The 23,259-nt window shown below is 36.5% G+C and overlaps 1 protein-coding gene across 2 annotated transcripts in view; it reads right to left on the bottom strand.

Moving 5' to 3' along the window:
* Positions 1 to 2,031: 2,031 nt before the first annotated feature.
* Positions 2,032 to 23,259, bottom strand: part of RAP1B (RAP1B, member of RAS oncogene family) — a 34,762-nt gene continuing 13,534 nt past the window's right edge. The window contains exons 2-8 of one of the 2 annotated variants that reach the window (XM_064701899.1): positions 17,651 to 17,735; positions 16,218 to 16,286; positions 13,404 to 13,460; positions 12,177 to 12,317; positions 10,324 to 10,467; positions 8,461 to 8,576; positions 2,032 to 7,017 (exon numbers count right to left, since the gene is read on the bottom strand). In XM_064701899.1, coding sequence (XP_064557969.1) covers positions 8,490 to 8,576; positions 10,324 to 10,467; positions 12,177 to 12,317; positions 13,404 to 13,460; positions 16,218 to 16,286; positions 17,651 to 17,707 — 555 coding nt within the window. In that variant the 5' untranslated portion in view covers positions 17,708 to 17,735 and the 3' untranslated portion in view covers positions 2,032 to 7,017; positions 8,461 to 8,489. Of the gene's footprint in view, positions 7,018 to 8,460; positions 8,577 to 10,323; positions 10,468 to 12,176; positions 12,318 to 13,403; positions 13,461 to 16,217; positions 16,287 to 16,734; positions 16,756 to 17,650; positions 17,736 to 23,259 lie in introns of those variants that run through there. The other variant, XM_064701900.1, reaches the window with a different exon arrangement.

The following is a 23,259-nucleotide window of genomic DNA, read 5'->3' as shown; positions in this document are numbered from 1 at the left end:
TTTACCTAGAGAAAAACATTGTTACTTCTTTATAAGCACAAACGACTGTGCAACTGACCGTGGATCGTTTAGTTGCACTCTAGGACAAGGGAAAGTGTCCAAACCTAATCTTTTAACGTAGACAGGCAGGTTCCGAAAAACACTTGCAAATACTTGGGTATTTTTAGGGCTACAGCTACAGTGGGATACTTCAAGCAAATTAGACAGAAGGATACACCTGACAACAGCTGCAAAAGGCAGCAGAAGTGCAGCTCGGAAGTCCTCCAGCTTGCTTGAGATACTGATAAAATACCATGATGCCCAAGCATAGGGTTTCACTGAAGCTGCCAGAGAGCCTAACTTCAGACGGCTTCACAAGAGGAAAGCTGATGAAGACTGGGTGTGCAGAAACACAAGCAAACAGACCTATGGAGAGTAGATTGTCACTCAGGAAATGTACTGTTGGATTAAAAACACCCCAAAAAACCAACCACCAAAAAACAGAAAAAGGTTGCCCTTCTATCTTGAAGACTATCAAGAAAGCACAAGCAAAGGCAACAACCTTCATGATGACAGAAAACTAAAAGAGTGTTTAAGGAATTATTACATCCTACTACTACTATATATTTCATAGAATTTACCTCTCGACATATCCTTCTGAAACAGTGTAGCGTTATCGTCTCCAGGGCAATGGGAATGGGAAATTCAGAGTAATGCGCAAATCTGTCTGGTTCAATCATTTGCTAACAGCTCGCACCCTCAGGCTAGCCCTGCCTCAGGGCACAGGGTAAACAAGTGAGAAATGTAATGATGACAGAGCAGATGCTTCCTTTGTGTGCCGTCTCAAGTTTATTCAAAGCACTGACAGATGAGAACAAAGCAAAGGAAATAAGTCTGAAATTAAGAGGGCAGGATGCATACTTTAAGAAAAAAATCCCCAACTCGACAAACCTGTAAAAGTATATGAACGACTGGGGCCTTCGAGAGAACTTGTCTTAGCCTCTCCTAAGTGCAGACTGGGGAAACACCTTAGAGGCTCCAGGGGGAACTCGATAAAAACCTAGAGGTGTGTTTCAGTACTTTTTGACTGGGATCCCATTTAATATTTAGCTACCAACATGGAAATAGGGGGTAAAAATGAAGAAAAAAATAACTGAAAATCTCATTAAAGCACCTTATGCTTCCAAGAAGCAGAAGAGAATGCATTTTTTTATTCAGTGATATAAAGGACTGTAAATTCAAATTTATAATTAAAATTCTTAAATCTGTCCTAAAGTTTCATATATCTGGATCAGATACACTAATCTTAACTCCAGTTGTTATCATAATATCAAGGGAGGTAGCAATGCTCCTTACTTAGAGGCAGGACAACCAAAGATGACCCAGCAGCCAGCACAACTAACACTAAAACCTGGCATATTTATTGCCAATGCCTAAGGTTCCTCTGCTTCCTTGTACCTTCTGCAAAGTTAACAGAGCCTACAGGATGTAGTACACTAGGCTAATTTTGATCTAGTATATCCTGAACTTTAAACAAGTAAATTAACTCAAAACTCCAATTACCCTTTACGAAACATGTTTTAAGACAGATCATAAATTAATTTTCTTAATGCCCTGCTAAGCTGCATACATGTCATCTGCATTTACAAAATTGTTAATTCAGAATTGCCAAAAGCAAGAGCTCAACAAAGTTCAAGTGCAATGTGTGACAGCAGCACAACTGCACTCAGTACAAAGAAAACTGGAAACTTCACTATACCTTGCCTTTACATTACAGAAGCAAAAAAGGTCAGGTTTTAGCCCATCTTTTCTTCGCTGAAACACATTTCTGGAAGTATGTAAATTTTAATTTTTTTATTTAAGTGCATAGAAACTTTTAAAAAACCAATCTCAAGAATTTAAGTAATGTGTTCATGTGATTGCTTAGTATTTAAATACATGTTGACCTTCAAAATGTTTGCCCAGGTTCTTACCCAAACAAATTGATTCTCATGCTCTATTGAGGCAACTCAGCTAAAACCATTTTTTAATTAAACAGGAAAAAGAAAGAGACAAATTTGTAGCTCATTTTATTTGTGTCTGAAAATCATGACAGTACTGCCAATGGTCTTTGTTGCTTTTGGGTGCATTACAAGCAGTAAACCCAGTTGATAAGAGCTGGAATTTCACATGTATAGATTTTTTTGTACTTAGTATGGGAGTGAAGCTATGGAGCCCTCCCTACTAGATTTGGAAGGTTAAAATGTCACATGGTATGAAAAGGTAAAGTATACTGACAAAAGAAGGAACTGTAATGTCCACTAGGATTTCACTCAGTATTCAGGACTGCAGAAATGGCCCACACCTCCAAGTTCACAGTAAACAAGAGACATTACATGAATTAATTAGAAATGACAATGATTCTCAAATGAAGTTCACCTCAGTCACAACTTCAAAGAAAAAAAATCCTGGTGGTAGTAAACTTTCTTAAAACAATGAAGTTGTAGCGCTCGTTGTTTGGCAGAACTAGGATCTCTTAAGACTGAAGTGAGTACAGTGGAAGTGCAAAGACATTCTTTTATCCATTCACAAATCTCTCCCTAAAGAACAACTCTTTGAAAACAGGAAGTCACTCTCTGCTTGATAACTGAAACTTCTGAAAATAAATGGTTTTGGAGGTTATTTAAAACAAACAAACAAACGACCCCCCAAAGACAGAAACCACAGCGAAATACACATTTATACGTTGTTTGAAGCCCAGATATTGAAATATTGTGAACAAAATCAAGACTACAAAACAACTTTGCTTGTCTTTTAGTTCAAGACTCAGAAAGTAAAGTTTTCCACAAATATAAGCATCATTCCAGAGTTTACTATATAAATGGAAAATATAGATGAAGTTTTAGAAATCTTCAAGTTGTGCATAAGCTTTTGAAAGAAAAGCATAACATGCTTGAGATTCAGAAATATAAACCTAATTTAATAACTCTGGTACTCTAGTGCTACCTTAGAGAACAACTTACAACTGCATTTTGTTATATACCTAATCAACTTTTTATTTGTCTTTATTCTCCTCCCCACACGTAGGCAAAATAAAAGCAATAAATTGAAATATAGCCTAATGCTGTTGGGACAGCAGTATAAAACTGAACAAAAAGCTTTTTGTCTACACTTGGCCACATCATCAGATTACAATTTAAAAAGTGCTACATAGGTGTACATAGACTATTTTTGACCATTCACATCTAGTATAAAACTTTCTACTGCTGATATATCTAAACTGAAGTCTAGAACTAGTGCAGTATTGTGGACAAACTTTCCAACTAAGCTCTTTTCAAAACTGGCAAAAATGAGAAAACTAGGGGAAAAAATCAATTATTTTTGATTCATCCAGTTTGTTGACACCATTTTAAAAGAAGAAAATTTCTCATCTTTACTGTTGACCTGTAAGAAAATGGCAATTTTACTTAAAACATTTAATCCCAATTTCAAACTCCTGCCACCTTTAATTTCTAGCATGACAGAATCAGTACGTCTTATGAAAGAACTGTAATATCTAATTCCACAATACTTTTCCAGAATTTAAGTCTCTTATGCAGGAGAGCAGAAGTAGCTTGAGCTCACAATTCATTTGGACATCTGAAAACATCTTGCAATGTCTCAAATCGTCTTCTAAATTAGGCAACTAACATTCATTTCATTTCAGAATAATTTGAAAATGAAAAGGGCACTAGGATAAGGTAAGATATAAGAGAAATTTATATTGCAAGGAAAGAGTCCTAATATGAAGAGTGCAATTCCATTAAATAATACTTTTGTATTTCAGGACATAAATACTACTTTTTCCATAGAAGGCTCAGACTTTAAATACTGGCATATATCAATTTCAGATTAGAGAGGAAATAAAGCAGTGTGCACTGTAAGCATAAGGTAACTTTACAAGCAGTTACACGTGTATTAACAGCAAATTTGCAAAAATGCTTGCATTAGTTCTCAAAATGTGTGTTATGCATATTTTCATCCAAAGCTTTAGGAGAAGTGTTCAGTTTCTGTACAAGTAGTTCAAGTGTGAACTTCTTAAGCATTGGTACTGGAATTGTCATGAAGACACGTAAAAGTTTGCGCAAAAATGTCAGCAGACAGGATTGTTTTCTACAATTGGTAACTGCTTACATACTTCCCATTCCCATGGGGAACTGGGTCCTCACTTCCTCAGTGGGAACAGCATTTCATACCACAATTATTTAGACATGAAGAGAATTCTAATGTGTTTTTCTTTACACTTCATAATTTCATTAGCACATTTTGTCAAGCATTTTGCCTTTAACAACTGGGACACTGCTCCCTTGAAGCTAGCCTAAATTTTCAAGAATACTGGGGTTTAGGTGTTACCTGGGTTACAATGTGCTGGCTTTACACATCTGAAATTAGTTCTAAATACAGGGGATGGGGAAACATATTTCCCTTCTTCAGCACAACATTTAGATATTAAAGCCTAGAGATTCTGAAAATTTGACTTCCTTAAGGGTTTGACCCAACTGAATACCTCTAATACTGAAGAACAGAACCACCAAGAATGCTTCAGTACAGAGCTTTTCAGGACAAAGCCTGATCTTCCCTGTCAACAGTATTCTTTGGCTGGACACCAAGACCAGACCAAGGCCCTTCTATGATGTTCTCAAAAGAATTTTCTCTTACTCCCACCCAATGCTATCTGTACAGCTGCCTGGAAAAGAAACACATTAAAAGGCCCAATAAAAGGACAGCCAGGACATAAAAGTGTTACAAGCCCTGAATAAGCAGGGGTTGGAAATGAAGGGAAGAAAAATTCTGATCAGCTCACCAAAGAAGGTAAGCACCTAGTGAAAAAAGAACTAGGGCATCTAGTGCTCCAGTCTCCTTACTCTGGGGACCAAGCAGGATGGGGATTATCACATCTTAAGATTTCTAATGATAAATGAAAAAGAATTTCAATCTTAAATCTGTCCCTGCACAGTAGAAGTATATTGCCTACATTAAACAGTGATGACTGATGAAACGACCAGCAGGAAGGATCAGCTGTGCTTCTTAATTCACTTTGGGCAACATAAACTATCTCAAAGCTTACCAGTATTAGCTAACCTAATCTGATTGAATTTGCAGGAATGAATTAGAACAAGCTCTCTGATAATTCTGTGCCAGAGAAACAGGAGGTACCAAGGATTTGGGTGTGACATTAATACATTAATTTCCAGCTGCACGGCCAAGATCAGGAAATCATCTACAGTCCATGCATTTCACTCCTCAGTCCAACACTATTATCAGGGATTTCAAGTTGGCAAAATTCTACAGTCCGTACTGCAAGAACACTCTTCTGCAGATTTCCTTAAAACCAAACAAATAAGGTTTTGTTCATGCAGGTATCATGCAGAAAAATCATTCTGTCTCCCAAGATGATTTTTTTTTTTGCTGGACTAAGAAAATTTAAACAATTAATTCTCCCTGGAAAGGAGGAAAATAACAGGCAACATATTTTCAAGTATCCAAAACAGCCACTGATGGTGTAACCTTTGAAGACAGGTATTTTTGTGTTAGACATTTCCTTTTGTTAGAGCTTGGCATATTCCAAGTCCAGAAATAAATGGAATTTCATTCAGTCAGAAATTAATTTACAGTAACACATGGGATACTATTAGAAGAAATATCTATGGCATGTATTTGTCAGAAAACAAAGACATAGGGGCTCCTCTTCATCCTAAGACGTATGAATCTGCACTGTGCAAGAGATTTAAAAATCAATATTTACTAGCACTACTAAAACACAAAACATTCAAGTAGTATAACTGTAATGCAAGCCCTTGCATGGCAATCCAAATTTATTGAACTACTGATGCTAAGTCATACAAAATTGCACCACTTTAATTAAGGCTTTTAGTTTACATTTGGCCACCTCCAAGCAGTTGTAACATTAGGTTGGTCAATTTAAATACTGTGGCTCCCTGTTGGATATACACACAATCTTTACACCCAAACGTTAATGCATACAAAGCAACAAGGCATTGTTAAATAAATCAGCAAAAGTTAATTACTGCAACTTAGGCCCTGTGACCAATTACACATGATTAAAATTACTTCCCACATTCACATCCACAGTACTCTTCCACCATTTAACATCTCAACCAAAACGTTACACATGTAAAACAATCACTAACAGGCAAAAGTACTAAACCTGTATATTTGGTATTGCAAATACACTTATGCATGAGCAAGCAAGGGAATTCACAGTGAGAATCTACAGCTGCAGAAGCCCAAAAATGATTTACAAAAAATTGTTAAATCATTAAAAAATTGTTTTAAAATATACACTTCTTGTTGTAGACCCCCACTGTACACACAACTATAAACATTGTTCCCTATGTAAACAAGGAAAAGGAAACATACAATAAAAGGTTGAAAAGTCTGGACATTTCCTTCCCAACAGATATTAAAGGCCATGTCTTTAGTCAGACGTTATACTGAAAGGACTCTTAAAGACTAGGTCACTGTCTCCACAGGTTTTTCCTAAAATTAAAAAACTATATAGCCGTTGTGTTAATCAAAGCGCTTTTGTACAATACGATGATGATGATGATCCTGTATTTCTTTAAAAAAGTTACAATAAGCTACAAATACCGATGAAGCAAAGTTATCTGGAGTAGTCTATATAGGAGCTCTTTGGACTTTCTTTTATTATGCTAAAATAGTGGTGCTTTTAGGATTTACATTATTGTACTCTCCAATAGAAAGTGGGGATTGTTGAAGTATACAGTACACAGTTTTCATACATGTACAACATTGGTGGATGAACAATGTCTCTTATCAGTAATACTGGATGTAGGCTCTGGTTTTACCAGTTGCATACACAGAATATTTAGAAGTAAAAATCTCTCATGACACTGGAAAGTGATAGAATGTGCAAACTGATGTAGCTTTCATCCATTTCTTAAAGGGTACCACCACAGGAAAGTCCATTTAAGATGTTGGTAGGTTTAATAAAGTTGGAATGCTGGCACTGTTGAATTGGGCAACAGTTCTTCAGACCTGTAACAACAAAACAAGGCATTAACATTAGTAACAACTATTTGTCCTTGTTCTTTAGTTAAAACAGCTACAGCAGGAACTAGCACTGTTCTTGACAAACAGAAACCAACTTTAACACTTCTCTAATCATACACTTCCTACTGTACGCATACAAATAACACACTATCTCAATTACTATCCTAACTGGATTAGGATACATAGAGGAATCCAGGCTGCACTGTGGAAGTAATATTTGCTTGATGGGACAAGTTTTGCTTACAGCATGACAGTTCCCATGGCTTTGAAAACGAACACTATTGAAAGATCAAAGCTCTTGAATCATAAGTCCTGTTAAGGAAATGGAGCGACCATTTCTGCCACTCTCAGCTAATGCTTTTGGAACCATCTTAGTTTTACTTTTAACTGATCTAAGTTGTTCAAACTGAGGAGGTTTTAATATACCAAAAAAGAGTTACATATGGCACTACCTGATTATGAATAAAAAGCCTACGATTTCTGACAGTGAGCTGTCCTACTAGGATCCTTCAGTACATCCAATAGGTCACCTGGATGACAAAATAATGGATCACAGCACTGAAGTAACTGCACCACTCTATGCTCAGTGACACTGAAAGAAAGGGAGGTAATAGCCAACTTTGATGATGTCAGGTAAATCAAGACAGACCTCTGCTCATACTAAGTCTTGGAGACAGAAAGAGGAAAATAATCTGCCCAGAAATCCCCCAAAAATTTTGCAGAAAAAAAAAATGCATGCCTCCTGACTAACTTCTGGAAAAGCTTGCTTAAAGAGCAGCCTGGAGCTTGCTTTATCCTTCAGCCCCATTCTTTGTGCACATATTAAGTCATGTAGAAATTTAGCCAACTGGAAACAAGTAAGAAATTGGTCTAGTAACCAATAGCTTCAGGTAAAATATTTGGAGTGTTACAATGATCACTTAACCTTTCTGATCCAAATATACTAATTACCATTTGGCCTCCAAAATATCCACAGTCTCAAGAAAGGAAGCTAAATTCCTATGACATCACACAAGCATATGCAGGAGTTCAAAGCAGAAAGAGACACCAGCATGCAAACTACAATATTGTAGTGTGTGCATTCCAGATAACTGAGCTCTTGCAGTAGATTTCATCAGGCTTAAAAGAGAAAACCATGTTTCCAAAAGCTTTGAAATGTCAGAGGAAACACTGTTAATTTGAGCTCTACCAAAACCTTAAAGCTTGAGAAAAAGCCCCCTCAGACTAGTGTGAACAGTGTGTCTTGCACATATTTGTAGTTCTGACTTTGAAATGGCAAAAGGAAGACCATTAAACATTCCTATGATAATGTAAATCAATAATTTTCAATCCTGTTCTGCATCAGCTACCAGGGCTGTTTAAGGTTTTTTAGTTGTTGCTTTGCTTGTTTTGAATAGCCATAATGCACAAAAAATTTAAAATGTTTACCTGGCTCAGAGCTACAGTACAGCTATGCATTAAAGTAGCTGACATGATGACTTTTTGCGTGCTTTTCCAGGCACTGGAGTTTTTCTGTTAATTTGTCGCACAAGGTCATAAAAGATCTGAAAAGACAGAAATCAGTTGATTATGGATATTAGGAAGCTTCTCTTAAAACTTTAAACCTTGAATTTTCACACATAATGCACTCACATACTCAAGGACCCCTGAAAACATTTAGTTACCACAAAGCTATAAATTGTATACTTAGTTACTAACTGGTTGGGGTTTTTTTCTTAAGATAATTGTCTGCCAAGGGTTCTACAGTTTCAATGAAGCAAACTGAAAAGGCATCTATAACCCACAGCTATTTAATCTCTGGGTCAAACTCATCTGAACTCACATGAAAAATGCCACGGTGATCAACTACTGTATAGTATGACTTTGCAGTTTAGCAGTAAGGTCAAGAAACAGGTCACAGCTTTCTTCTAACTCAAATCACTCTTAGGATATTCTTTTAAAGAAAATTGTACTAAGTTTTAACTACACATTTTTCATGGTAACTCACATACACTACATATTCAGTAATAGTCTCTTGTATTTGAAGGAGATCATGCTTTTTCAGAAACTTAAAAAATACTGAAGTCTAAAGAACTAATTCCACCTGTCTAGACCTACAGCATAACGGAAGCATAAAATTTCCTAGAAAAGTAACTCATTTATGGGACTCTCACACTTGGAGTCTCCTAGAATTCTAATAAGAACACAATTTTTTTGAAAGGCTAATTTAAAACAAATCAACATACAACGTTTCAACAGCATCTGTTTCATTCATAATTGACATTGTTCCAATTACTTCTACATCTCACAAACTAAGGAAGCCCTCATGCTAAATCCATCCTGGCACTTTCTTAAGCAATGGCTGCAAAGCAGCAAATGTTCTAACAAGGATTTGCTGGAAGTTCTAGCTTATTGAGTGTATGAATTTTAGACATCTATGGTAATTAATTCAAATTTTTAAAAAAGTCAGTGGCTTCCAGAAATTCCCACCTAATTAAACACACATTACTTATTTTAAAAATCAGCTGTGTTAAAACCACCATACTGTTTTGATTACTTGCAAGTCTGTTACAGAGGCCCTTTCAACTTCACTGATGCTGCCAACAATGTTTTCCAGATGACCTAACGAACTGTAGGATTTATCATAAAATTCAAGCTGTTCCAGAAATGTAAATACTAACACAGATTAGTTTTCTAAATTTTTTGTATCCCTTTCCTCATGCTGGCACCCCCCACTGGATAAAAAGGCATGCATTATGGCAAATCCCCAAAATTCATGCATTTGATTAATTGTCTAGTTCCTGTTAAATAAACAAGTAGATACATAGTAGAAAGGCTTTTGCATCCCTTTTACTTTAGAGAGAAGCTAATTTTAACAAAACATTCAATGGTTTTTCTATTTACCATCTCAAATACTATTAACACCAAGTAACTTAAATCACGTAGTTTTAGTGACTTAACTCTCTTAAACGTCTTTAAAAAAAGAAATCTAGCAGTACAATCTCAATTGATAAGAGACTGTAGCAATTAAGGAATGGAACATTTTGTAATAATTTATCCTAAATTATTACAAAAATAATTTGAAAATTACACTAATTACACCAAAATCAATATAATTTGAAAAAATTCCATGTCAAAGCTAAATATATCCCATAAACATCTTGTAACAGTAGGGTACAGTTTTGTCAATTTGTAGTGAATATTATTTCATGATTTCGTTAGTTTTTCCTTGACAAACAGTAAACAGTTATCAGGACAGTGTCCCATTCTTCTACCCCGACACCTCTCCCCACCCCAGGTAAAATGCCTTACCTCGTTAACATTTATCTTTGATTTTGCAGAAGACTCTAAGAATGCACAGTTATTCCATTGCCTTGCTAGGTTCTGACCTTGCTCCTTTCCCACAACTCTTTCATCTTCCAAGTCACACTTATTGCCAACCAGAATCATAGGCACCTAAAAAGCAGTTCAAAGCCAGTAAAGAAACAACTACAATTTTATAGCAGCACAGTGTAAATGCACACCTAAAAGCCATCTGATTCCTTAGAGGATCCTGATTTTCAGAATAATCAAGCTCTGGTATAATGACTCTTACCAATGCCAAAATTCTGGAAACAGTGTCCTGTCCTGGGTAGCATGATGAAGGATGCTAAAGCTCCTTTCACCATTCCCCTACTCTCAGCATATCACACAGTTCTTATTAGCAAGCTACAGCACACAGAGAAAAGGAACATGGTACATTACCAGGATTCCCAATTACAGAAAATGCTGAATTGACCTTTGTAGCAAGAAAACATCATCATCTATTTTTCCCCCCTTAGTTTCTTTTACTAATTTAAGGACATAGCTAAAGTCCTCACAGATTCAAGTGTTGAAAAAAAGTTTACAATATTTTGACCATTTAATTTCCTCCCACTGAGAAAGCAAGTCATGCCTAAGCTTGGGCATAAGAAAAACTTTTTCTGTGAATTCTGATGGAAAATGAAGTTGCAACTTGAAGCTTACTATCTTTCTCCTGATACTATGGAATGCCTTTCAGGACTGAGCAGTACAGTCTAAAAAAATACAATTCTAAGGAAATACCTCCAAAAATGCTACTAACCAGTGTAAATATAACACACAAAGTAAGATCTTAAATATCATTATATTTACTTTGATTTTATTGTACAAAACTAATTTCATGGTAAAGAAGGCTGTAACTTGGTAGGTTGTGGATGGGAAACTTAAATATTAACCTTCTGAGATACATTTGTGGTAATGGGTAATAAATTGCTTCAAGAAGAAATCTGCTGAACATAGGCAAGACCTATAAGTGTTTATGGTCAAGGAAGTGCAAAGTGGTTTGTATTAAAAAAGTCTTAATGCACTTCCCTGAAACTGAAATGGTTAATATATTCTGTGTCTGCTGACAGCAGAAGCCTATGCAGTAAGGAATGTATCAAAGTTATCAAAGTTTGCATAAACAGTTTAAATTATATGATCATGCTTATAAACTGTTTATTGCTTATTTTTTTCTTCAAGAAGGTAGTTTTTCTGCCTGAAGGCTAAAAGCTAAAAGGTGTTTCTGTTAAAAACACACTCTTACTGCTGTTTTCACATTTGAAATACTTCTTTTTCTTTATTAGGGGACAAAGCATTAACTTCCTCCAACTGCTGCAAGGTTCTTTTAAAAATTGATAAAATATAATGTTTTAACCTCACTTTGTATCTTTAATAATGCTAAGAGATGCGTAATAAAAATTGTGTGGGAATAGCTTGACCGACCTTAATTGCGAGCAGACAAAATATAAAAGCTACATAACATGCAAGTTTTAAGGTTACAATTTAAAATTTTACGCTTTTAAAATATCATAAAGGAGGGATATTGAGCAGAAAACTTCACTCATAGTAATTAAGGCAACAATAGTTGTTTTAGAAATGCTTGCTGCAGTCTATTGAATAAAGTTATACCCAGCTTCAATTAAGTTATTTTAAATAAAGACTAAACAATTGTCCATATAACACACGACAAGTTACATTTCTCCAGTTGACCTTAAGAGTTGCATTCCTGTACTATGCATCTACTGGTTCATACATCTTAAAACTTGAAGACCACCTGACCACAGTGTGTACACTGCAACACACTAAGGAAAACTTTAAATATTAAAAATTTTTAGAGATCTTACATCATCAGTGTCTTTGACTCGAAGAATCTGTTCTCTTAGATCCTGTAAATCATTAAATGTAGATTGAGCTGTGATGGAATATACTAACGCAAAACCTTGTCCGTTTTTCATGTATAGATCTCTCATCGCTGTAAACTGTTCCTGTAATTACAAAAAAGACAGATGTTGCATTCAATTTGCATTTTACTTGCACAAACTGCTATAAACTTTAGATCTAGTTTAGAAAAACTACAGTAATTTCACTGGAGAGAAGAACAGTAGAAGGTACACTGTAATCTGTAGATTACAGAAGCTAAACTGCTCCTGAACCTCTCCTAACAAACCAACATTTTCTCCATATCCTGATAGTTCCTTAAAATGGATCATAAAGTGAATGCATCCCTTTTCACACCCAATTTTGTAGTCTAGGAAATTTCCCATTAAATTCTACATTAATTTTCAAGGAGATGGACTTGAGGATGGAGACACTCAATAGACTTGTCACATTTCCATGACTTCAGGGCCACCTATGATATTGCATATAAAGACTTGCTGGTGCACTCTTACCAGTACAACTGTAGAATGGCACGTGCCTCTTTCGCATTGGTGACTTGGCTATGTGGTGCCTGATCAATCACTCCCTGTCCCTTGCTGTATGTCACATGAAAAGTGCCATTTATTGCTAGAAAACACCCACTCCATCTTACTGTATATTTACAGAGTATTAATCTAATAGGGAATTTAAATAAGTTATTATTGTACCAGATTACTGCCACACTTCCGAGAACACACGTTAAACTCCAAGAATCTTGAGCTTAAACTCACTGGAATCAATAAAGGAAATTACTGGTTTCAGTAATATTGGAACTAGTCAGAGCAAAACCTGACCAGTATGCAAAGGGTCAGCATAACCCCTGTGCTTTGAGCTCCTATAAGCTGACAGAAGCAATACTATTTTTATCCCAATGTCACAGTACATCTCACACACAAAAGAAAAAGGACATCAGAAGAAAGCACGTATTCTCTACAGCAACAGAAATCAAATCAAAGCGGCCAGTGGGTCCTAATTTTTTTCTGGGCAACAAACTTAAAACAAGAGCACAATCTCTTTTAAAATGCTCTATTTCTTTCCTCTGTAACAGAATATGAGCTCATGGGAAGCTTGCAAATAATTTTCTGCTGCGAGACTCAGGTTTACTTTAGAACACACTGTATTATCAGTATTTAGGAAAGTCGTTCTTTACATACCGTTCCTGCAGTATCTAAGATTTCAAGCATACACTGTTGTGCATCTACTTCAACTTGCTGTCAAGAGAGAAAGATATGGTTATAATTTTTCCCCTTGCAACTCTCCCCTCCAAAGACATCAGAAATTGTGTGATTTTTTTATAAGTAAATTCATAATGTATAAAGCAACATAATGGCTTAAGAAGATTGTTTGGATATACACTTTGAAAACAGCAGGAAGAAGCCTTTCAAAGAGCCCTAGTGACATTTTCAAATGCAGTGTCAGCAGCCAACTACCACTTTGCAAAGTGATTAGGGATTTTTGATTATTTAAAAGGAGGCTGCTAAATTTGTAATGATGGTTATCAGCAACTAGCACATCTAATTTCCACTTGTTTCAGGGATCATCACAGATTGAAAAAAAAGTAGAAGTGAAAGCCAGAAAACTAGACTGGCATACTAAGGCTCATTTAATAGTAATTTACATCTACAAGAGAGTAAGTAGTACACAGCAAACAATTAAACAGCCACCACTACAAGTGGTGTCCCCTAAACAAGCCTTTAGGAACACTAGTTAGAAAAGTGACCCAGCTTGGAAAAGTTTGCAAAGAATGGAAGGTTTAAGAAGACAGAAGAATTTCTGAATTCATTCCAGAGTTCCTCTATCTACTGGACATAATCTCAGAGAAATGGCCCTGAGGGCAGCAAAGGACATGGAAGTGCCCTCAAGCTGTTTCAAGCAGACTAACCACATTTTAATTTTTTTTTCTTTCAAGTTATTGGTAAACTTCTCTTGCTTCCATTTGCATGTAAAATTCCTAATCAACAGATTACTTCTTCTCCTTTTATGCACTGTCACTAGTTTAATTTGCAGCTGTTCTTTTATAACGAGATTTGAGCTGGGGACAGGGAAGAGGAGTATTTCCCCTCCTGTCACACCTCCTCCCTGTCCCCTATGGATTGTGATTCCTTAAAAAAAAAAAAAAATCACTATTTTAGCAGGTATTGTTGCTAAAGTTATTCAGCTAATTAAGCAACATTTATTAACTTCACGAAGAAATATTTGGGGAGTAAACCAAGGCATAAAGTTTCAAGACTTCAAGCTCAATTATTTAGATGAACAAGTCACATCCTCTCAACTTTAAATATTATAAAATGACATTTAACATAAGTGACAGAGAATTTCAACTGCCAAACCAATACATTTTGAAGGCAAGAAGCAAGTTAAAATTGTAACCAACTGTGAGAAAGTGAAAATTACTACATAAAATGTTGTCCAGACTTTAGCAAGACTTCAACAATCTGGCTGATTTGAAAAGAAGAATACCCAGAGTTATTACTAGTTATTTCAGGAACAAACCTGAAAGGAGTAGTATAAATCTTTATTAACACCAAAACAAAAAAAAAAATGCAGTTAGCAAATGGCAAAATTTCTTAAGATGGCATTACTTTTTTAGGCTCCATGGAAACAGTCTTTGGAAAAATTCACCCAGAAAACATCATGATTCTACTATGACCTAAAGAACGTAAATATATAACAAAGGAAACACTTTACTTTAGATCAGCCTGTGAATGTTTTTTGGAGTAATTTACTAGACCCTAGACCTGACCCATCAAAGTCCTGTACTAAACACTGAGATATGGTCAAAAATTCCTGCTTCTCTAATACAGAAGAAGTGTCAACATAGAATTTGGAACTAGTCAGAGCATTATTATTATTATTACTATGTCTTTAACAACAGTTCTAGCTTTGGCTGGAAGCCCCCATACTTCAGATGGACTTGGGTTTTTCCAACATACAGTTTATATAAGGTCAAAGAAAAGAGGTTTGAAATGATTATTTTGTTCTCACTAATTCCTGTTCTGTTCAGAAAAGATTCTGGTGACTGTAGGCTGCAACAGCTGTTAATGCACCACCTTTGTTCCAATACAAATGTTGCTCAGTGCTGAAGGAGGAGGTCTTGCAGTTTGCCCATTCTCAGCTAGGGCTTGTCCATCATGCCTCCCTTGTATAGACACCAATATTTTTGTGGCCACACGATGAGCAACATCAGAGTACTAATGTATATGAAAAGTAATTCAGCTAAAAAAGACAGATAGATTAAGCAACTGACACAGCCAAAAATTTATCTCTTGCACTAAATGGTTAATGGTAGCAGTCTGGATATAAATTATCTTAGTCTGGAATCTTAATCGTGGTCTCAGGTGAAACTGAAGAGTGAGCAATATGGAGATTCAAGATGATGCAAGCAGAATCAGACCTTTCAGCCTGTCATGCTGAAGACAGGAAGAGAGAAACTAACAGGCCACTTGCTGTAAATGCTTGTTCATTTATGACAGGCTTGGGTTAACTAATTAATAAAACAACAACCCATCTAATAGAAGCATATCTAGCTATCATTTAAATTGTTATGTGTACAGTATGATAGATGCCAGTGTTCTAAGGGTGTGAAGTTGTTTTTAGCTATTTTTCTAGTAGCAAAGCAGCGTAGTACCTCCAAGACCAAATCTACCTGGAAATACTAACACACAAAAAAACTAATAATAAATATTATAAAATTGAAAAGTGGTAATTTTTAATTTTTTTTTTTTTGCAATCCCTGTTCCCAACTCTCACAATGAACTAACCATTTTTTACTGACTAGCCAGAAAGATACTATGCTTAAACCTTAAAATGTCAGCCTTGAATTATTTCTTTTAAGCAAACTTTAGGAGAACATTTATATTTCAAACTTGTTATCTGGTTTAATATGGCATACCCGTTTTCAAGCACTGAGTCAAATATTTGACAATATGTATTACAGCTCTAACACTAGAGACATCTTTTGTATATACCTTTCTGTAGGAGTCTTCTATCGTAGGATCGTATTTTTCAACAAATATTCCTTGAACAAACTGTACAGTCTGCAACACAAAAGTTCTTGTAAGATTCTCTTACATAGCAACGTTTTGTAAACATTGTACACAAATCACTGTTCTAGGTATATAGTCTGTTATCCATAACATTTTTAAAGCAAATCAAACAATTGTCATAACTACAATTGTAAGAAACAACAGAAAGCTAGATCTGTATGCCTATTTAACTGTTAGATGAAGCAATGCTACACTTGCCTTTATCCACCACCACATGGAGGGTAAGAATTAAAGCATGCATCAATTTAAGGTTTGCCTAACTCTTGAAATTAGTATTAGTTTCTAGTTGACCAGGATACAATACAGCTGCACAGCTTTTACATTTTTATTTAGAACTACTTCATCTTCTGCTACTTATTTGCCAGCACAGGAATTAGTCAAAAAACAATTGCCAGCTTTTACTAGTCTTAACTACACTCAGTAGGCTGTTCCTGTGTACCTAGCACGAAGGAGGTTTTTAGCACAAGTCAAAGGGAACTTAAGACTCAATGGCCAAGTCAGAGCAGGCACTTTCAAATCCAGAAATGCTGCAGTGAGATAAAGAATTCAAAGGTGAATGAAAATGTTATTTCACAGTCTAACATGATTTAAGCTTTTCTTTATGAACTGCTGCACAAGAGAATACTTCTTACTCAAGGGAGTGGGTAAGCCCTGGAGCTTACTTTATGTATGGTAAGATGCACAATTAAACAGAAAGATGCAACGTTCTCAGGTGGGCTGAGAGTATCGTATTTTGTGAACTTTTTCAATTCTAGGCTAGGTCAGACTAAAACTTTCTGTAATCATTAAACTGTAAATAGAACAGCTCATGCATTTTAATAATCTACCTGCCACAGGTATATACCTTCTCTCACAGAAAGGATACAGCAAACACATTAAGCTTCCCACCAACACACAAATCTGTATTTCTATCTGCATAAAAACATTAGTGCTAAAGACACTATGCAAACAGCACCCTGAAGACCTTTCTAGAGACAGGACTTAGAGGGGCAAGCTAGTTCATATCCTTTGAGAGATTCCCAAAGGAGCTTGATTTCCCACAGACTGACAGCTTGTTTATCTGTTGAAACCAGACACCCCCAGAATGCTGCAGCTCTGCACCTCAGTGCACGAGATGATCAAGCACCATCAACCAAAGCCATACAACAACAGCAGCCTGGGAGAATGCACCAATGGATGCAGATGCATCCAGTAAAGGATCCACCTACTGGCCATGATGCCTCACTGGGCATTACTAACACTTATATTTATTTGTGCACACTTACATAAAGAAATACACATTAGTAGAGAGTGAATTAGAGAAAAAAAATACAGTAAGCCTAAAAAAAACCATACTTGAACTGCCTCATACTTACCAGAGCAGACTTTCCAACACCTCCAGAACCAAGAACCACTAGCTTGTATTCACGCATGATGCAAGAGATAAATCACCCTCAATACCTAAAACACACAAAACACCAGTCTGATTAAAACATGTCCTATATGCAGGAAGTACAATAATGACACCACAATCCAGTTCACTAAGCAGGGTTTGATAAAAGTTCCTTAGTTAACTTCTTTAATACAGCAGGTTGTTTTCTAACTGTCAACTCTTAATGCAGCCACAGTAAAATGCTGCAAACCATCAGATAAAGTATTTTCTCTACCTCATTACTGGTTCTCTCATAAATATCAAATAAACCCTACTATCCTAAAGCTAACAGTTACTATTCATAAGAAATAATTATCCAAGAGGAGATAGCATGAATTTTAAGCATGAATTTTATCATTCTGAAACACTTAAGCACTAAACAAAGAAGCACAGAGACTTTTACAAGAAAATTGAAACCTCTCCTTCCCAGCAAACAAACACTTCTTAAAAAGACCAGCAGGATCCCAGAAATCACTTTCCAAAAAAATCCCATCCCTAGTCTGAAAACTGTTAAATGTTCCACTAGATCTATTATGACTTATTTAATGAGTAAGTGGAAGCAATTAAAATAGTATTTTGAGACTACATCTCTTCTACAAGCTAGATCTGCTTCATTAGCTGGTGTGGCTACCAACAGCAAACTATGGGATCTGTTTGCTCATCTTTATTGGAAACTGAGCCATCAAACCAAAACAAGGCCACAGATTTTGGGACATGCCTTTGGGCCATACCGCTCAAAATCCCTCACCACCTCTTGCAGTCGGGCTGGCAATGAGCCAGCAGGACTGTTACTGCTTTCCTGGGCAAGATCTCTGCTCCTTTCCTGCAGGGACTCTAGCCCTTATGAGATTGAGTTACCCGTTTTCTACCCTCTCCAGTCCCAAAGAAAGATGAAACCCTCCCCAACTAATGAATAATCTACAGGCCAGGGAAAAGGGAAAGTGCAAGGATCCAACTCAGGTGCTTGTAAAAGGTAAGCAATGCGAAAGTAAGGTAAGAAACACCCATCTCATCAGCAGTAATTTGACAGCATCTCTGAAATTTCTGAAACACCGTCTGTTAGGTGTTGAGCACAAAATGCTAAGATGATTTACACAGAAATTAAACCACCATGGTAGAGTTCTGCGTTTACCATCACAGATTAAATCTACTGATTGTCAGAACACAGAGAAATTAAGAGTCGAGGTCCTATATCTTCATGCAAATGCATAATCTTTCAATTATCTAAACTGTCCCTCACAAAAGGAACAGGAGAAGAAAGCCTAAAGGAAATTATTGACCTGATGTCCAGCAAAAGAGTTGTCTCCACAGGCTTCCATTACCAATACATTTTGAGACTCTTTGGTGATTCTCACACCTAATAGGACATCTTTTCACTCCTGACTTAAAAAACCTCTTTCCCTCCCTACAGAATTTTTTGCAAACACAGTTCATGAGAACCACTCACACCACAAGTTTCATTTATTTTGTACCACTGTAAATGCTGTTAGATCCAAAAATCCGTAAATTGTCCAGTGTTTCCATAAACAGGATTGTTTCCAGCTGTCCTGAAAGGCACCTTTCAAACTCATTACAAGTTAAGCCTATAACTACATTATTGTCATTTATTTAAAACAAACATTCAGTTATCCTTTTATTTTTATAAGGGTATCACTAGAATGACAAAAACATAGTGGAAATCCCAGTAACCTGGGTGAACTGCAGAAATTTCATTGTCTTTAAAAGAAAAGTTTAAGCTGAATTTTTCAGTCCTCAGACTGAAGTTAGCAACTAAATATGGCGATATCAATAATGAAGGCTGACAGTAGTGTAAAAGTAACAGAACTTCAGCAGCAGGTACCACATATCTGTTTTAAGTTATTTCTGACTTTTTCTTACTCAATTATCTGCAATTCCAAATCCTGAAATAAACTAACTTGGTTTTAGTGAGAGACTGCCAATTTCATTTTTGGCTCTGAAACAGCAATTCAGGAATTTAATGCAAGCTGAAGCTTCTTTCAGCATCCAGATTTGAAAGTTCAACCCTAAATATCCAATCATTGTACAACACTCTGGAGCTGATTTTCCTGCTTTAAGTGGTGGCACACAAAGCATATATAGACAGTATTACAGTGTGTTTAGGCAATCTTCTTAATCAATGAACGCCTAAGTAAAAAGCTTTTTAAGATCTTTGAGGACAAAGCCACACTGCAGTAGAAGCTCAACATTTCTCTGACCTTCCCTCCAAACTCAGGCAATGGACAATACAAAGACTAACTTCTTTCCCCATGATAACTTTTTGTCATTTGTACAGTTACTCTTTAACTCACCAAGAGCACACAGTAATGTTTAATATATGCACACACCCACACAGCATAGAGGCAGCTTGGCATCCCTGCACTGATGTTATCATCTGCCATTACACCTTGGAATGGACACAAATGAATGTATTCTCTAAAACAGTTTAAGAAAGCTAACCTGTACATCCCTAACACTGCAGGCAGCAGAGCACCTGCTCCCTGCTTACAGCCTGCTGCCACTTACATCTATCACCCACTGCCTTTGAGCAACAGTACTGATGTCACTGCACCTTTCTTACTGCTTTCTAACAGAAAAGAAAACTTCAACTCCTATCTGAAAGAGCTTTCCTAAGAAAATTTTCCTGCTTGCAGGTCTTTGCCTCCTCATCCAAGAAATCAGTGGATCATGCAGGACACAGCAGTCTGCCACACTACTTGTTAAAGCCTAGCACATACCCTTTCATGGACCAGTATGCCTGATGGCCACAAGCATGCCCCAGACTCAGCTTTGGCCCTGATCCTTCCCAAACTTGACTTTCCAGCGATTCCCAGCTAACCTGACCCGGCTCTGCTCTTGATCAAACCTATTTTTCCATATCAGATCTTGTAGAAACTGCTGGCATCCTAAATCTCAATCATGCTCTTACTTTATTTTTCAGTTGATACAATGCTTGACTCTGGAACTAATAATGTATCCAGATTCATCTGGATGCCAGCAAGATTTCCTTCTGACTCGTTAATGACAAATGAGTGAGGGAAAAAGCAGAAGACAAAGTCTAAAAGAGGAGGTTTAAGCCATAAAACACCGTGTCTGGCTGGCATTTGTAGAGTAAGTTAGGGTCAAGTACAACAACAGTATCTCTCTGTAGTCCCCAGACCACTTTGGGGATACAAAATGATTATACTTGAACAGGCATAACAGAAATAAAGATACTAGAATAAGTGAACAACAGACAGGCAGGATGTCCCCAGATTTATTGAACACTTGAGATGTATCTACCCAACCACTCAACAGTTAAATTGAAGTAAGTTTAAACTTATTCCTAGCAAATATAATGAGTAACTTGTCTGAATCCCCCTCTTCACTTAATGGAGTTTATTTTAAGGGAGAAATTTTGCTTTAAAGGCTGTCTACCTATAAGGTGACTGATCTGCAAGAAGGGAGAGCAATGCCAACTTTCCTCTGCTTTTTCATTTTTCCATTCCCCTATCTTTAGACAGGAAAATACTGTCAACTATAGCCCCCATGCAGATGCTAAAGTGCAAGAAGATAGGAAGCATGCAAATATTAAAACCTCTTTTTTCATTTAGTTTGAGCAGGTACTGCCTTTTAACAGCTGAGTTGAGTATTTATATGCACAGATATATCTGACATAACTGAACTGTGGAGATGCTTAAAGTAAGATTTAGCTACAAAAAATGAGGGAAGCTACTCTTTAAAAAACAGCACTATCACAAAATTGATTCTAATGCTGTCTTAAGCATACAATCTCTCAAAAGTACCGATCTCAATTCTAGACTGCCTCCATTAACTGCCAGTGACACCCCAGGAACTGCCTTCTGTACTTCCTGAGATGTAACTCCATAAAATCACTGTATCTGTGCCTCTCTCACTAGTCTGTTCATATTACCTTTTGTACTTAGTGCATTAGTGCAGAATGTACTAATGAAAGTATTAAGGTAACTGATTAATTCTACTTCTTCATGGCATACTTAAAGTACTTGATAAACTACGAGAGCACATGCACACACTTGATATGCACATGGACACTTTTCCCAATAAAGATTCTCTCTGAAGGATGAGCAGCACATCTTTGAATAAACCTATTAGAACAGAAGAAAGAAAGGTTAACCAGGACAAGACACTGAAAATGCAGCCTTTCAAAAGTTTCACATCTGACAAGGACTGTAAACATGGAACTTGCTTTCTGCTTCTGTCCTTCTCAGATAAACCACGAAAAAAGTGCCTCCTGGACATTTTCTTCAATAGTTTCTTGAAGCATGTCTCCAGAAAAATGCAAACCAAAGATGATGCTAAGGAAGTTGAGGAATAAATAACCTTACTATAGAGGTGAATGGAAAAAAACCTGCACACTTACTGCTTGTAAAGCTTTTCTAAAAAGCAACCACTCAATGAAGAATTCAAGGAAATTCTTACACCATTGGTAATTGGGCTTGATGTGATAATTGTGAAAGTGGGGTGGGTTTTTTATTTTTTATTTAGCTATCTTTCAATTCCTTCAGTTTCAAATCTTGGGTTCTGACTGAACTTTGTTATTTAAGGGATGGGAAAGGTAATAATCCTATTTTTTCAAGTGACAGTAAGCCACATGAAGCTGTAAGCAGACCTCAGCCCCAGGCTGAAGACACGAACTAAGTACAGTCACTTACTTGAAGATATCCCCAAGACTTGCTTATATGAACTAGTTATTCAGGTGTGGAATTAAATAAACTGGCCCTCCCAGAAGCCTTATAATTTTCAGAAGGGATCATGATAATTCAGTGCTTCATGGACACCATGATTCTTGTTCAGACTCTGACATTTTGGTTGCACTGTATTCACTAAAATTTTCCTAATTCTTTTGCCTCAGAGTATTTACCTCTGTGGAAAACAGACTTTGTTAGAACCACCTTGAGAACAGCACTCCTTAATTAATCCCAAATATTTGCATGAGAAAAAAAAAAAAAAAAAGAGTCATACACTAGATTGACGGATGAAACAAATTAACTGAGTGGTTTTTTGGTGGGAAAAAAAGCCAAGGGAAAAAAATCCAGTATTTTTCTCAGAAAGGGGGTACTAGCCCTGTGACAAAACAAGATAACAATGGTCAGATATTTGGAAAAATAGCACTAGTTCAGTCACAGGACCAGCCAAACTCAGAGGTTTATGTCTTTTCAGAGGTGTTTCTCATTTCTGATACTGGAATAGCCTCAGATGTCCAAACCATCCCAGATTCCACTATGTTTTTAATCTCCTGTTTTAGAACCTTCTTTTCAGGTAAACAACTAATTAAGAGATGATGTGTGCTGTTCTTAGTATTCCCCAAACACTTACATCTGAGATGTCCTAAATTCTTATCTCTTATCCCTTGTTCCAGAGGGTTCCCCCACTCTGGAATAATTTCAGGGCATAAGCAGAACTTTGACAACATAGCCCCAAATGGAAGCCTGTTCATTTTCACCAACTTTTAAAGGCTTTAGAAATTAAAGCAATTCAGATAGCCCTTACTCAACAGGGTAAGTGTACCTCTAATAAAAGAAATTAAACTTCTCC

Source organism: Zonotrichia leucophrys, chromosome 1A (assembly GCF_028769735.1).
Source record: "Zonotrichia leucophrys gambelii isolate GWCS_2022_RI chromosome 1A, RI_Zleu_2.0, whole genome shotgun sequence".
NCBI classification, from domain to species: domain Eukaryota; kingdom Metazoa; phylum Chordata; class Aves; order Passeriformes; family Passerellidae; genus Zonotrichia; species Zonotrichia leucophrys.
The sequence above is the reverse complement of the archived record's forward strand: the minus strand, read 5'-3'. Positions and strand labels throughout refer to the sequence as shown.